This window comes from Eublepharis macularius, chromosome 4, assembly GCF_028583425.1.
Source record: "Eublepharis macularius isolate TG4126 chromosome 4, MPM_Emac_v1.0, whole genome shotgun sequence".
Lineage (NCBI taxonomy): Eukaryota > Metazoa > Chordata > Lepidosauria > Squamata > Eublepharidae > Eublepharis > Eublepharis macularius.
This window is the reverse complement of record NC_072793.1, coordinates 124,575,290-124,592,096: the sequence shown is the minus strand read 5'-3', so window position 1 is coordinate 124,592,096 and position 16,807 is coordinate 124,575,290. Positions and strand designations below refer to the sequence as shown.

Genomic DNA, 16,807 nt, shown 5'->3' with positions numbered 1-16,807 from the left:
ATCACTGCATGATAACTGTTAAACTCTCAGAGCTAGATTCCAGTCATTTCCTTGTTCAGTACTATAAACTCATATGTATTAGGGAGATAAAATACTTCATGCTTCTCTAAGGCAGTGTTCATATCGATTACATACACAGAGAGAGAGAGAGAGAGAGAGAGAGAGAGGCTGGAATGCAATGGAATGCAGTTCTGGCACCTGTCAACAGCAGGAGCTGGAGGAGACGGTGGCAATGGGCAGATGCCTACACGGCCTCTCTGCTTTGACTATGGGAGCCAGAGGAGGTGGCACCAGAGGGCAGGTGGCCAAGCACAGGCGGGCAGTTGGCTACATGGTGTGCCCTGGCCTTGGCTGGCTCGCATGCTTCTCACTCAACTAAGCTTGCCAGCTACAGGTAGGGAAATTCCTGAAGATTTGAGGGCTGGCATCTGCAGAGGGTGGAGGTTGAGGGAGTCTACTTCCAGCTTCTGAAACTCAAGTGGTATTCGCCCCCGCATCAAGTCTGCCCCACATTATTACCCTGGTATAAATGTTTAGGAAGTTAGCACTTTCAGCACTGTAACTTCTGGTTGCTTTCAAATTTCTGCAACCCATTCCATATTGTATTGTTTATTGAATGCCCCATTCTGTTGATTATATTGAATTACCTTGTGAAATGTGCCTTGAGTCTCAGTGAGAAAGGCTGACAATAATTAGTGCAAACAAAATAAATAGCAACTCTGCAAGGTTTTAAGGCAAAAGATATGCAGAGGTGGTTTGTCATTGCCTGCCTCTGAGAAACAATCCTGGAAGGATCACCTACTTAGCTTCCAAGATCTATGATCAGGCTAGCCTGGGTTGTCCTGGTCTGGGTTCAGATGGTATACTGCCCCTGTACGTGGAGTATCTAGTAAACTCTTATGCTAAAACAACTGTGAATAGACCTTTCATCCACACATTTCTCAAATCATTTTTAAAGTCCCTAATACCCTCTAGCAGTTGCTACATCATGTGGCAATGAATTCCATATATTACAGATGCACTCTTTAATATCCAGAGGAGTTAGCCTTGTTAGTATGTAGTTGCAAAATAGTAAAAAGTCCAGTAGTACCTTTAAGACTAATCAGCTTTATTGAGGCATAAGCAGGGCTCATTTCAAGGGGGAACGCATTGGAACGGCATTCCGGCAGTTCCCACAAGTCAGGTGGCCCCGCCCACCTGACTTTAGGGCCATTTAGGCTTAAATTGGGGCCAAAATGGCCCGAATCTGGGCCAAAAAGGGTGGGATCAGGTCTGTGCCGGGCAGGGGAACCTTCCCCCGCCTGGTACCAACCAGATCCCAGGCCGTTTTGTCCCCGATCCGGGCCGAAATGGGCCAAAAATGGCCATTTCCAGCCATTTTTTGCCCGTTTCGTCCCACATTGGGGTGGGGGATGCCATTTTTGGCCATATTCCCACTGGGATCAGGGATGGAATGGCCGGGATCGGGTTGGTGCTGGGTGGGGGAACCCTCCCCTGCCCGTAACTGACCTGTTCCTGGCTGTTTTGGCCCTGATCTGGGACCAAATGTGTCCCAAATGGACATTTTTGGCCATTTGGGGCCCGTTTCGGCCAGGATTGAGACCAAAACTGCCAGGATTGGGTTGGTGCCTGGAAGGGGACCCCTCCCCTGCCCAGCACTGACCCGATCTGGGCCATTTTGGGCCTGATCCAGGCCAAAATGTGCCCAAAATGGCCATTTGGGGGCTGTTTCGGCCTCGATTGACGCCAAAAGGGCCCTCATCGGGCCACTGCCAAGTGGGGGAACACTCCCCCATCTGGCAGCAGCCAAATCCCAGCCATTTTGGCCCGATGAAGGGGTGTGACATATGCTAATGAGTTACGCTAATGAGTTCCTACAGCTCTTTTTCTAAGAAATGACCCCTGGGCATAAGCTTTCAAGAACCACATGCATAAGTGTATTTCATCAACATATTGATGGCACCCAATACAAATGGCTCAGACAATCTAATTCAAAAGTCTTTTAATCAAATGGATTCCGGTTTTGGAAAAGGTGTGCTCAAAACTTGCAAGTTGCAGCTCACAAAGTAGATTTCTGGCTCACAACACCACTTAGAGTGAACATTGCTGCCAGGTAAGGGCGGGGAGGCGAGCGGGCCCAAATCACAGGAGCATTCCCGGGGCAGCCACGCCCTGCACGAAGATGTCACTTCCTGGAAGTGATGTCATCACACGGTCCCAGGAGCACGCATGCACTTTGCATGTGCATGTGTGGTACCCGGGGCGCCACCTCCTGCCAAGAATTGCCCCGGGTGCTGGTAGCCCACGCTACACCATTGAGTTCCACCACCTCCTTTCCCAGGAAAAAACGCCCTAAGAGCAAGTATTCTTCTTTCTCCTGAGCAATCATCCTGCCAACTATAGACTAAGCTCCTCAGGCTCAGACTTGGCATGGCTAGGCCTTAAATACCTATGGAGCAGGTGAAGAACAAATTCTTACTGCTAGAGGGTATTCAGCTGCTGTTAGCCAGCTAGCAAGTTATTCTCCATTTCCTCTCTGCCAACCATCTACCTTTTATGGCAACAAAGCAGAACCGAATGAATGTCATTCTTCCATGGAACTTAAGAAGGGTGAGCAAGAGCTGATTTTGGTCCCTTTTAGAATGAATAGTGAGGTCAGAAACAATGGACTATATTTCTTCTGGAGATGAATAGAATGCTCCTGTGAAGGAGGAAGCAGCGATATTTCTCTCCCCTAACTGCAGATTGCCATGGATGGGTTATTTAACCCAGCAAACTAGGATGGAGTGGTGTAAGGATTAAAGAACAGTGGGCAGGTGAAATATGTAGGTGAGATAAATGAAAAGCTAACTGGAGGGGAAGGCTCAAATATAGTTTCTCATCCTGAGGTCCACTTTAGTCCTGAAACTGGTTCTAATGAGCAACAGTTGTGGCTGGAGAATGGAAGCAATTTGGCTTGCCACACTGAGGCTGTTTGTTTCCTCCATACCATAAGATAAGTCTAAAGGGAAGATACAAAACATGCACAGCATGAAAAAAAAATAAAAACAGGAATCCAGTAGCACTGAAGAGCCTAACAGAATTTATTCCAGCACAGGATTTTGTGAGTTAGAGCCACTTTGTCAAATACATGAGGACATCTTGCATGCATATGATGAAGTGAACTCTAACTCACAAAAGTTTATGCTGGAATAAACTCTGTTAAGTCTTTACATTGCCACTGGAATCCTATTTTAATATGCTGTTACAGACTAAGACAGCTACCTATCTGGAAAACTAATATCTTGGCTATCTCTTCATGAGGCAGCGATATTACTCATTCTGTGATGACAAAAAGTAGTCATAAACAGTGTACATAAGCACACATTTAACTGTCTTAATAGTTATCCCATCCCCTGGGGACTGGAAGGCAGAGGGGACTGTGATCTTTGAGGTTCTGCCGCACATTCACCAAACTGCAATTCCCAGAATTCTTGAGGAGAAACTGACTATTAAACTGCCACAGGCCCAATGCAAGACATAAGCCTGTAGAATCTGAAGCTTGCTTCAGAATTCCTTAGCAATACCAACCAGCCTCTTCCTTGAATGGTGGTTCACTGGTTTCTATTCTCTCCCCTACACTTATTTTGCTTTCCAAATAATGGCTCATTATTCCATAGGAATTAATCCACAATAACTACTGTCGCTACATCTGAAGTACCACTCTGTACACAATGAAAGAGGGTAACCCAATTTGCTTGCATGTACAAAAAGAGCGTGCTGCTAAGGGGTCTCTGAATGGCCATGGGTATGCACATTGGTTGAAAGGAAAAGAAAAGCATCAAAGGCTGGCACCGAATGCAGGCTGAGTGTTCTGGGCTGGGCAAAGTCAACTTTGGATAGAATGATCACAGACCTGCCTTTGGGCTATTCAAACATTTCTCTTCATTCTCCTTATTGCATTCCTTTCCTCTGAGAGCCCATCTGTTTGGAAGAGTCATGCCAGGCAGCTCAGGGGTCACAGCACTGCCCTAGGCCTGCTCACCCTGAACAAGTTCAAGACCTGAATTGGCTCTCTGGGGCTTGCTCTCCCTTTATTATATTTTCCCACTCATTAGAGCTCTGCTCTAAGTGAACATCATTACTTTATGGAAGGCACCTCTCCTCCGTTTCCTCTCAATACCAGTTAAAAGCAGATGTTTCTCAAATGCCCAGAAAAGAGCCAGTTTCAGCATGTGAGTTCAAGCTGTTGTGTTTATTTCCTCTCCTGCCCTTTGTCAAGTATTGTTGCTTTGCTGAGATCCTGCTTTTGACTTAGCCTCAGTCTGTGGCTCTGTTCCTCTCATTTATTCAATATTATTCCAAGTTAATATACCCTTGCCAAACCATGCTCTCTGCACTCCCACATACAGAGGTGAGGCAGGTGGTGACTAGACACAGGGCATTTTCAGTGGTGGCACCTCATCTTTGGAAATGCCATCCCTCTTGAGGCTCACTTGGTATTACTGTATTGTCTTAGAGGCATCAGGCAAAACACTGGAGCCAGTTTGGTGTAGTGGTTAAGAGCAGCAGGACTTTAATCTGGAGAGACAGGTTTGATTCCCCACTTAACCCCCGCCTGAAGCCAGCTGGGTGACCTTTAGTCAGTCACAGCTCTTCCAGAGCGCTTTCAGCCCCATCCAGCTCACAAGGTGATTGTTGTGGAGATAATAACAACACACTTTGTAAACCATTTTGAGTGGGTGTTAAGTTGTCCTGAAGGGCAGTAAATAAATCGAATGTTGTTGTTGTTATCTTTACACAGGTTTTAAATTGAAATATTCCATCTTTTAAAGTTGATTTTATCATCCACTTCTATCCTTGGAGCTGTTTTATGGGTATCATTTTAAAATATTTGAATTTTGTTAAGATTTGTTTAAATATTGATAGTTTCACTATTATTTTATGATTTTATTGAATTTGCTTTTGTGGACTCGAGCGATTTGTTGGGGAGGCAGCATGTGCAATTCCTAAATAACTAAGTTTTAGGTATCATGCACTTTATCTGAATACACAAGGAAGTAGAGTCTCTGCTTTACATTTGAAACAGTAGCCTGTAGTATCCTACCTCTTTGCTTGGTGATGATAACTGCACTTATATCAAAAAGAGTCCAGTAGCACCTTTAAGACTAACCAATTTTATTGTAGCATAAGCTTTCGAGAATCAAGTTCTCTTCGTCAGATGCATGATACAGAGACTGCTACTGGACTCTTTTTGGTTTTGCTACCACAGACTAACATGGCTAACTCCTCTGCACTTATATACCACTCTTCTAGATAGATTAGTGCCTCATCTAGAGCAGTGAACAAGTTATTATCCCCACATTATAATGTTGTTATTATCCCCACAATACAGCTGGGGAACTGGGGCTGAGAGGAGTGGCTTACCAAGGCCACCTTCTGAGCTCATGGGAGTAGTGAGATTTGAACCAGCAGAGTGCTGACTTGCAGTTGAACCACTTAGCCACTGTGGTACACCAGCTCTCAAGATGTTTGAAGCCTTCCATCAGTCTATGGAGCTTTCCTCCAACAGAAGAGGAGGTAGAAGAGGAAGAGCTACTTTTACAAGAAGAGGCTTGCTAGGCTGGCAAAAGGCTTCCAGCTTTGCTGGGTGGAGTGGCAGGATACACGCCAGCATTCCAAACTTTTATGGCTGAGTAGCTGTTATCATGCAGGACTAATAGCTCTGAAACCAAAATCCAGTCTATGCAGCAAGAGACTTTGGAGGATGTCAGCAATACTCACAACTGCATAATAGGTTTTTTTCTTCAAGTATCACTGTACCTTTACTTTCTTCACCCTCTGGCTTCTGAGGATTCCTGACAAATGTCAGCCATTGTTACCTCACAGTCAAGGAGCATGCCTGGTCTCATTTCTCACCCATCAGGATTCCAAATAATATGGGGAATAGTGCCAAGGTTAACAGAGAGTCATCCAACAAGAGCAAGCCAACAGGTCTATGGCTAAGGTAGGATTTGGACACACACATTTCCCAGAGGCAGGGCTCTCAGTACAGGGCTGGGATTATGGAATGTGGATTATATCAAGGATTACTCACCCAGTTTCCCATTATTGAAGCATCACATGGATATATATATATATATATATAAACCTAAACTGTGTTTGTATAACACAATGGATAAATGTTATAAACATGACAGTCAAGAAATAGCATGTTTACTACAGCTCCCGAGAAAGCACAATGGAGACTCAAAGGCATAAACATTATAACACTCAACACAGTCACTCTGTTTGCTATATGGGCTCACTGGGGATTCTTTATTGCTGCTGCAAGAGCAGTTATCTAGCTTTCATTTCCTTATTTCCATTTCCTTAATTTTCAAAAGTAGTATTTTTAGGAGGAGAAGAAATTTTATTCTGGCACAAGCCATTTATACTAACCACCACACCCAGACAGCATTCCGGGATATGTGAATTGTAGTGGGCACCTTACCTTTCCTATTTTTATATCTTCTGTGCAAAGCACCAGTCTTTGCATCAATTAAATTATTTAATGGAGTCTATGGCCTAGTTCTCACTGGCAGCAAATGAGGTGACAAATCCGCGTGCAGACTGTACAACTTCAGGCTGAATGCTCCTCATAGAAAGATATCCCCTCAAACAGAAAACTAGCATGTCAGCTTAGCGTTAAATACTTCTAGCTTTTTATTTGTAGGGAATTATTTTTAATAAAGGACCATTCAGTCATACCAAGCCCCATCTGTAGTCTGGAGGGGTACTGTCCAGAGAATGCATTCCTACCTCATCTGCTGTTCAGGAGAACAAGACGTATAAGAACCAGTCTCTGAATCAATGAAATCTCTGGGTAACAGAAGGTTAACATAAGTGTGTCAGTTTCAATACAGTAATTCATGGTGTGATGAGCTATTACCACACCGAAAACCACTGAAGTTGTAAAACTATATCGTAAAAGTGTAACCTGTCAACTACCTGCCCATTATGATATCCAATTTCAAGTGTCAGATCAGTAAAATAAGTAAAAAGCAATTGCCTCTAGGTCTGAATTATACAACCCAAGATAACCTCAGAATTTACTTTGGACTTGTTTACACATACCAAGGGTGAATGTGAAGATGAAACAAATTCAACCTCCTCTGGCATAATCAGAGATTCTTGACTCAATTAAATTTCTCTTCTATCTGACCTAAGTAAAAGTACAAAATATAGCAGGGGTGTTATTTTCTTGTGGATGGAATTCAGATGTCCATTTGGCGGATGTTCCAAACTGGCCAGCATGGGAGTCTGCACCTCTGAATTCCTTGTTTTTTTAGGCATGGCTTATTATTTCTGGATTTATTATTCATTTATACCTGTATTCATTTTTTCAGCTTACTCATCCTTTCTTTCCTAGAAAGCTGGAGATATCAATCCCCCAATCTTAAACTTGCCTATTCAAGTGTAAGCAGAATAGATAGTAGGGAATATGAAGAATTCTCTAACGCACATTCTGTAGACAGAGCTTTTTTAAAAAATGTAATGTTCAGGTGCATGGGTGCCTGACTCAAATGGTGATCATGGCACCAGAGGAAGGGGGCCTTAAATCTTTCATCCTTTAGCCATATTTTCCAGCTTCAAATGGCCCCAGGCCCCGCTGGGGGAAATATCCAAGTATGAGCTTTTGTGAAACAGAATCTTCTTCAGATACAAGTTGGAATAAATATTGTTTGTCTTTAAGATGCCACTGGACTTTGGTTTTGTTTTGCTGCAATCGATTAACACCACTTCTTCACTAAAAAATTTACAGCAAACAATGGATCCCTGGGGCTATTTCAGGTTGGGAAAACGGAGGTTATCCTCATCTCCCCCCTCCCACCACCTCCCACAGTCCAGATCCAAACTGGAGCCCTGTACATCTGCCTTTTAAAAAATGCTTTAGGGTACCGGAAGGAGTGTCCTTTGAGTTTGGAGGGGCCAAAAAACGCATCAGATCTGAGCGAGAGATGGAGCGATTTATTAAGGACAATGAAAAAGACTTACCAACAAGATCATGAGTATGGAGTGTAAAGTATTATCTTGGAATGTAAATGGACTAAACTCACCGAATAAGAGGAAAAATACTTTTCACTGGCTACTAAAACAAAAATGTGACATTGTTTGTTTGCAAGAGACCCATATCAGAAAGCAGGATGTAAAATATTTAAAATCTGGAAAATTGGGCAAAGAATATGTAGCGGCCTCCAACAAGAAAAAAAGAGGAGTGGTGTTGTACATAAAAGAGGAGCTACAGCCAAAATTTGTTATGAGAGATGTGGAAGCTAGATTTGTAGCAGTGGAATGTATTTGGAATTTAAAGAGAGTGTTGGTAGTCGGACTTTATGCACCTAACGGTGCAAAAGAAAGCTTCTTTGAGGATTTAAGGAAGCATTTAGACGATCTTGCATACGACCAGATAATTCTTGCTGGAGACTTCAATGGAGTGACAGACTTGGAACTAGACAAAAAGACTACAACGGCACAAAAGAAAAGAGGACTATTACCAAAGCTTTTTTTTGAGTTGATTCAACAAGAGACTCTTGAAGATGTATGGAGGAGAGAATATCCTAAAAGCAGACAGTTTACTTTTTATTCTGCAAGGCATTCTACATTATCAAGAATTGATATGATCTGGGCCTCAAAAGACTTAGCATTATGGACTAAGGAGGTAGAAATAATGCCTATGGTAGACTCAGATCACAACCCAATTATGTGGAAATTTGGAAAAAAGAGAAAAAGGAAAGCATGGAGAATAAATGAGGACTTGTTACAGGAAAGAGAGAATATGGAAATACTGAGAAGAGAGACAAAGTTTTTTATACAATACAACGTGAATAAAGAAGTACCAACCAATAAAGTTTGGGATGCTTACAAGGCGGTTGTAAGGGGCATACTAATGGACTTAAATGGTAGAGCAAGAAAGAAGAAAGAGGAGAAAAGACAAGAGATTGAGGAGAAAATAAAAGCCAAAGAAACACAGCTAAAAAAGAGACCAGGGAAAAAGAAGGTATACCAGGAAATTAAAATACTTCAAGAACAGCTAACAGCAATGAGCAATAAAGAATTGGAGTGGAATCTCAAAAGACTGAATCAAAAAGCGTTTGAGGGTGCTAATAAACCTGGGAAGTACCTGGCATGGCAATTGAAGAAGAAAAGGGAAAAGAAGATAATAAATAAAATTTGCGAAGATAACAAAACGTATTTGGAGCAGGCTACCATTAGTAGAGCCTTTTATAAATTTTACGCTAAGCTGTATAATAAAAAAGAAGTAAACAAAGAATCAATAGCGTCATATTTGGAGAAAACCAAACTTCCAGAAATCTCGGAAGCTTGGAGAAATAAGTTGAATAGTGAAGTAACTGACGAGGAAATAAGTAAGGCAATACAATCTGCAAATCTAGGAAAGGCGCCAGGGCCAGATGGACTTACGGCTAAATTCTATAAGACAATGGCTAATGAACTGGCACCATTCCTAAAAGAGGTGATGAATGGGGTTTTAAGGGATCAAAGGATTCCAGAAACTTGGAGTGAAGCGAATATATCATTGATCCCAAAAGAGGGCCAAGACCTGACTAATGTGAAAAATTATAGACCTATATCGCTACTCAACAATGACTACAAAATTTTTGCGAAGATATTGGCGGAGAGATTGAAGGGGTGGCTCTTGGAAGTCATAGAGGAGGAACAAGCAGGCTTTTTGCCAGACAGACAAATAAGAGACAACTTAAGGACAGTGATCAATGCTATTGAATATTATGACAAGCGTTGTGACAAAGAGGTTGGTTTCTTCTTTGTTGACGCTGAAAAAGCGTTTGACAATTTAAACTGGGACTTTATGTTTGCCACTATGGAAAAGCTACAATTGGGAGAAAGATTCATCAGAGCAATTAAGGAAATTTATAGAGACCAGACTGCAGCAATTGTGGTGAATGATGAATTGACCAAGAAATTGACGATAAGTAAAGGAACAAGACAAGGTTGCCCGTTATCTCCATTGTTGTTCATTTTAGTATTGGAGATTCTGATGATACAAATACGTCAAGATGATGAAATTCGTGGAATAAAAATAAAGGACTATTCATACAAGGTCAGAGCATTTGCGGATGACATAATGTTAATTGTAGAGGACCCATTGGAGAACATGCCAAGAGTGATAGATAAGATCAAGGAGTTTGGAGACTTGGCAGGTTTCTTCATTAACAAAAAGAAGTCAAAGATATTATGCAAAAATATGACTAAGCAGAAACAACAATTGTTAATGGAAACAACGGATTGTGAAGTAACAAGTAAAGTGAAATATTTGGGAGTCGAATTAACTGCAAAGAACATAGATCTATTCAAAAACAATTATGAAAAACTATGGACTCAGATAGAGAGAGACTTGATTAAATGGAATAGATTGAATTTGTCGTGGTTGGGTAGGATTGCAGCAGTTAAGATGAATGTGTTACCAAGAGTAATGTTTTGCTACAGACAATACCAATCATCAGAGACTCCAAACAATTTGAAAAATGGCAGAGGAAAATATCAGATTTTGTTTGGGCAGGCAAGAAGCCTCGAGTGAAAGTGAAAGTTTTACAAGATGCAAAGGAAAGAGGCGGAATGCAACTGCCCAATCTGAGACTTTATCATGATGCAATCTGCCTAGTTTGGTTGAAAGAATGGATGACATTAAAGAACAAGAAACTATTAGCCCTAGAGGGATATAAAAAAATATTTGGATGGCACGCATATTTATGGCATGACAAAGTAAAGGTCAACTCGATGTTCCTGCATCACTTTGTTCGGAGAAGTCTATACATAATCTGGAAGAAGTACAGAATTTATCTACAAGAAGGAACCCCTTTGTGGGTGGTTCCATATGAGGTGATAGACCCGAGAGCTGTTGATAATGAACAACAATGTTTAACGTATAAAGAAATAACTAAAACTGAAGCATCCAAACTTAGAATAAAGACACAAGAGGAACTATCACCTAACTACGATTGGTTCCAGTATAGACAGATCAGAGACTTATATAATTCGGACTCTGTAAAGGGAGGTATACGAATAGAGAATTCGGAACTAGAGCAGACCCTTCTTAAAGAAGATAAGAAAAGAATATCCAAGGTATACCAAGTACTGTTGAAGTGGTATACCGAGGATGAGATAGTTAAAACACAAATGGTGAAATGGGCTATAAACTTTAATAAAGAAATAACAATGGAGGCATGGGAATACTTGTGGAAAACTACAATGAAGACAACGACATGTATTAATATCAAAGAGAACATTCATAAAATGATCTATCGTTGGTACATGACACCAAAGAAGATTGCGCTAGGGAATTTGAATACTTCTAATAAATGCTGGAAATGTAAGAAGCATGAGGGCTCCCTCTATCATATGTGGTGGTCGTGTGAGGTAGCCAGGCAGTACTGGGGGGAAATAATAAGAGAAATGAGTGAAATTTTACAATTTCAAATTAATAAGAACCCAGAACTCCTGCTACTGAACTTGGGAATGGAGGGAATTCCAGCCCAACACAGGACGTTGATATTTTATATGACAGCAGCAGCTAGACTTTTGTATGCGCAAAAATGGAAAGTACAAGAAGTGCCAACTATGGAAGATTGGACTTACAAATTGCTGTATATGGCTGAAATGGACAAGATGACAAGAAAATTGAGAGATCTGGACTCAGGGCAGTTCAACACAGACTGGGAGAAGCTGAAACAATACCTGGAGAAGAAATGGGAGGTGGGAGGAAAACTGTGGCAGTTTGAGAACTACTGAAGTATTGAAGTAGAGGGGGGAGACTTTACCGGGGGGAGAAGAGATAAATGTGAATTAATAAGCAGTCAGATTAATAGATTGACATATATATAGATATATGTAGGTTAACAAACAGAACATAGAGAAAATAATTAATTATAAGGACTAAATATAAGGAGCGATTAACTAACAATATTTTCTTTTTTTTCTGACAAGTTTTGTACCAAACTGAATGTCTGAAGATATAGATGGGTCAAATTGATTGACTACGTGAGGAGAGATATATAGAACTATTATAAAAAGATAGAATGAGTAATATATATAGAGAATAAGTCAAATTGTTTGATATAAACGAATGTATGATCTATATGGTTTATGATATATAGAAATACCTGAAATTGAAAAATTGGGATAAATTGTTTATCTAAGATAGAAACAAAGGCTTACAGTTTGGGCATATAATGTTAAAAATAGTTAAGGATGTACTGCTTAGAATAATGGAGAATATATATTTGTTTTAGATAGAGGAAGCTAATAAAAGTAAGGGAAAGGGGACAAAGGGTTGGAAAGCTGTTGGAAGTCAACAAAAAGGGGGGGGGGAAGGGAGGGGGTTAGAGATGAAAAAATTGGGGAAAATTGAATGTAAATGTGGAAATAATGGATTCTAACCCAATAAAAATTTTTCAAAAAAAAAAAATGCTTTAGGGGATCTGTAAATTCCCAGCATCACATGAAACTCCCGGCATCGTGTTTGGGTCTCTATATTATGGGATGTTTGGGTCTCTATATTATGTATAAGTCATATGGCTACTATGGTGCAAGTTTTCTCTTGGACTTTCAGAGGGGAGGAAAAGAAAAATATTGAACAAGCTTCAGGCTGATGGTCATCCTAGGGTGACAAGCACACACAGATAAGTTTGGGTGGTTTTAAAAACTGGTTCAGAAATCTTTTCTTCTCCAAGGATAATATCAGATCCCATGAGGAGCTGCCTGTATCTATCTCCTAGCTAATATATCATACGCACTAATTCTCATTTATTTATCATGTGTGCAGAGGAGTCTTTAAGACACCTTCTCACTAAAGCTATAGCCAGGGTGGGATCAGTAGGTGCACTGTCTAACCTATTGGAATGCACTTTCCCCAGGGAGCTCAGGGCAGTATCTATTGTTCTCCCCTCCTTCAATTTACCTTTGAAACAGTGAGGGTAAAGTTAGACTGAGAAAGAGTGAGTGGCCAAAAGAAGACCCATATGTCCTGCCACACCTGTGAATTCCCAGCTTTCATGAAAGAAACCCCTAAGTCTGTAACCTTTTTTGTTGCCGAGATATAGTGGAAAATGTGCGGACAATTTTTTTGTCCCACTGCCTGAGAAGGAAGCAGGAGTGGAAGTGGCAAGATTGCTGAAGGTGAGTTACTTAACCCCTTCTTGATCTAATTTATTTTCACCCAGTGTGCTATATCTCACTTTCTCTTTTTTCAAGTCCACAGTGATATGGGCAGAATGCTAGGCAAAAACTGGAGTGAGATTCATACTGCTTTGGGGTTGCCTCCGTTGTTTGCATTGGGAAATTTGATTCAGGAGTAAGCGGGGCATTTTGAGGGCAGGCAGGGGCATAACAATCAATGCTAGTTTAACTCAGCACAGTGTTAGATGTTAATCATTAAGTGCAAACTTCCTTGCTGTAACTTACCTGTGTAAAAGAATGAATGCCTCTGGTGCCTAAATGCCTTTTATTCCCCAGGGCATAAGCACCATCCAGCTCCTGTCCTCATCCCCCACACACCCCAAAACCTGGAATTAGTGCCAAAGGACCAAAGCAGTATAATGATCAGGCAGGTTTAAACTCCAGAAACTCTCACTGCAGAAAAAAAATACTTTACTGCAGAAGGTTAAAGGGGGGGGGGGGGGGGCTAACATCCAGGCAATCCTAAATCACACAACTGTTCACTACTGAAAAATTAGGTATTTGAAAGGATCTCAGTCTATGACAAGAATAATCCATTTTAAATGTCAAAGCTGCAAATACTCTACACACGTGCAAAGTGCCTTCTGCTCGTTTACACAGCAACCTAACCACATACGTCTAGCTCCCTGGTATTAGGGGTTAATTTCTAGGCTGGAGGATATAGTTTGCAGGCAGGTGGTAATTAAGGCACTGATTAATTGCTCTCCCCACTCACCCACCCCTAGCTTTCCCAACAGGTTTTGGAATCCTGCCTTACCATCTTATGCCCCGCAACATCTCAAGAGTCCAGTCGGTATGTAGGCACACTAATTAAATCAACAAAGGACTCAAGAGTATGATCCTGAGCAAATCATGTTTCCCTGAATAGCTAATAGTGTGTTCCTCTGCAATTATATGGCTTCTTTTAAGGTTTCTGCACTTGCCTCCTTGTGGTAACCACTGCAGATGTAAATTAGTATTGGAAGGCAATAAAAGTCACCACAAGCTATACATGGTACATTCCTAGCGATGTGTGGAAATGAGAGGGCATGAGTCTCAGGATTTCAGATGATGGGGACGTGTCCCCTCACCACTACATTTCTTGCTGTGGTCCTGGCTTGAAGTCACCCAGAGAGCTTCATGGATGGAGTAGAGATCTCCCCAACAATCTAATCACTATGCCAGGCTGAGTCACACACCCTACACTGTAAGACAGAAATAATTTTGCACAGTTTCTCCACTGCATTTGTCACTGCCAAGAAGGCACTATGGGATCTAAATATGTTCACCATCAGACTGCCAGAATCCTCACTCTGCCTGCAGCCAAGAAGCTGTAGCTGTGCTGCTGAACTATTTGATGCCATTCATTTTCACTTCTGCAAATGATCTGGAAAAAGTCAATAGTGACTCAGAGGTACCTGCAGGGAAGTTGTGTATCAAATGCTGAGACTAATCTTTGGCAATGCCCCAGTACTGACTTCCTTGCTGGATGCATTGAAGGCAGTGGTGGTGATGGAGTCCTTGCTAAGTGGGTAGAAAAGTTTAACCCTTTTCAAGATGTATAGAATCCTAGTCAGAAATGGTCCCCTCTGCCATCATCCCTTCTGTAATTATAGTAAGAAAACTGTGTCAGTTTCCTAATAGATCACCTCATTGTGTAGGTGATCTGCGCAAAATCACCTTGCCCAAATGTTGGTGCATCACAGCAGGCCTTGTTGTGGTCCGGATTCCATAAGAAGGAAAAATTGGCACACTGCATGCACCTACAGAGATTATTTAAAGTAATTTTTTTGAGAATTCTTTATAAGGGGTTCTCCTTGTCCACTAAAAACCCCTTTCTTAAGTATGCAACAAGAGATGACACAAGTCTAGCCAAATCCTTATATAGCAAGGTGGGAGACATATTTGCAGGTAAATAACATCACCTGGTAAATAATAGTTCATTAAGCCTCTATTAAAGGGATAGGATTTTTTTTCTACAGGCAGTTGGCAATGCTAAGGTGTTGGCAACTCTAAGGTCATTAGAATGCACAGGGCTGCACCCAGCATTTCCTGCTTGGCTCTGACGCCATTACAGCATTTCCCATACAAATTAGTTTCTCTTTTCCTTCCCACCTATGAACATTAAACATCTTGGCCAGGATCCAAACCTCTAAGAGGCTCTCATACACTCTGCAAGCAGGGGATCTCCTCGCACCAGGTGTTGTCACTGCATGTACAAAATATTTCCCCTAACAGGGCTGTTCTCTTCTTTCACATGTTTCATCTTCCCTTTCTACATTCACTCACCTTGTCAATTTCGTATAGAGTCTGAAGAGGACTTCGACCAGACTTGCCATGCCAGCTGGTCTGCAGAATCCTGTCCTCCGCAGCTGGAGGGAAATACAAAAGGGAAAGGAAGAAGCGTTGTTTTATTTGTTTTAAAAATACTGCGTAGCTGAGAAAGTGGGGAGTGGGAGACACCAAGAGAGGAGTCTCTCTGGAAAGGACTTTACATGTGCTCAGTTCAGCCTGGACCAACATGAAAAAGACCATGAAAACCTGAAACTCAAGTTCAGTGTTTGCAATCATTAACTATTTGTCAAATAAACATATCTCACTCTCCTCTCATTCTCAGTCTCTATATTTATACCCTTTGACATTTTTTCCTCCATCTGGGGATCCTCATATCAACACACATGCACGATGTTTTTTATTATTTATTGATTATTGGTTAACAGATATGCATACGCATGCGAGAACAATTCAAGGTGCTAGGCACCAGCATTTAATTTCTGTGAGTGCCAGCCTTTGCTCTGGGCTGTAATATATCCCAGAATTCTAGATGCCAGCACACGGGTTACACATTTAATCCAGCATGTAGTTCTTCTGATGCATGCAAAAGGAAAGCCATGATAGATCAAAACTGGCACTTTGACATGTGCTTGGAAGCAAACTGCCAACAGCGCAGTTGCCAACAGGCAGGCTGATAATGACCAGGGCTTTGTTGCCTTGAAAAAGTAAGAAGAACTGTTTGCTGATAGGACTACGGCTGCAATCCTGGGCCAGTCCCACTTCCTATCTTATCTCACAGGGCTGTTGAAAGGATAAAAGGAGGATGCTGTAAGCTGCTTTGGGTCCCCAGGCAGGGTATAAATGAAGCAAATTAATAATAAATATAGTTGGGGGGCTAGATAAAAAGTAGGTTGGTGGGTGGATGGGAAGGACAGAAGGATGCAGGGAAAAGTGAGGATATGGTGGTTACCAGAAGACAAAGAGGAAATAGTGTAGTGAGGAGGATTCAGGGGGAAATTAGGTGCCCCCCTCAAATCCATGAGGATTCCCTACCATACAATCGGGCCTGGTGTAGCATCTGGCATTGTGGAACTCGTCCAGATGGAGAGGCTGTTAGAGGAAAGAAAAGAAGGAAAACTGAAGATGGGAGATGGGAATGAAGATAGGTTGGCTGGATGGAAAAGAAGGAAAATAGGAGATACTATAGAGGCTTTCAGAGAACAGAAAGACGAAATAATGGACAAGGGGAAAATGAGATGATGTCTCCTGCAAGTCCTTGCAGGTCCACCAGCAAGCAACTGGGCTCCGCCCAGCCGGCAGT

At 41.7% G+C, this 16,807-nt stretch overlaps 1 protein-coding gene across 1 annotated transcript in view; it reads right to left on the bottom strand.

Moving 5' to 3' along the window:
- CHST13 (carbohydrate sulfotransferase 13) overlaps window positions 1-16,807 on the bottom strand; it is a 69,636-nt gene that overhangs the window by 2,829 nt on the left and 50,000 nt on the right. The window contains exon 2 of the mRNA XM_054975301.1: window positions 15,502-15,584. Coding sequence (XP_054831276.1) covers window positions 15,502-15,584 — 83 coding nt within the window. The remainder of the gene's footprint in view (window positions 1-15,501; window positions 15,585-16,807) is intronic.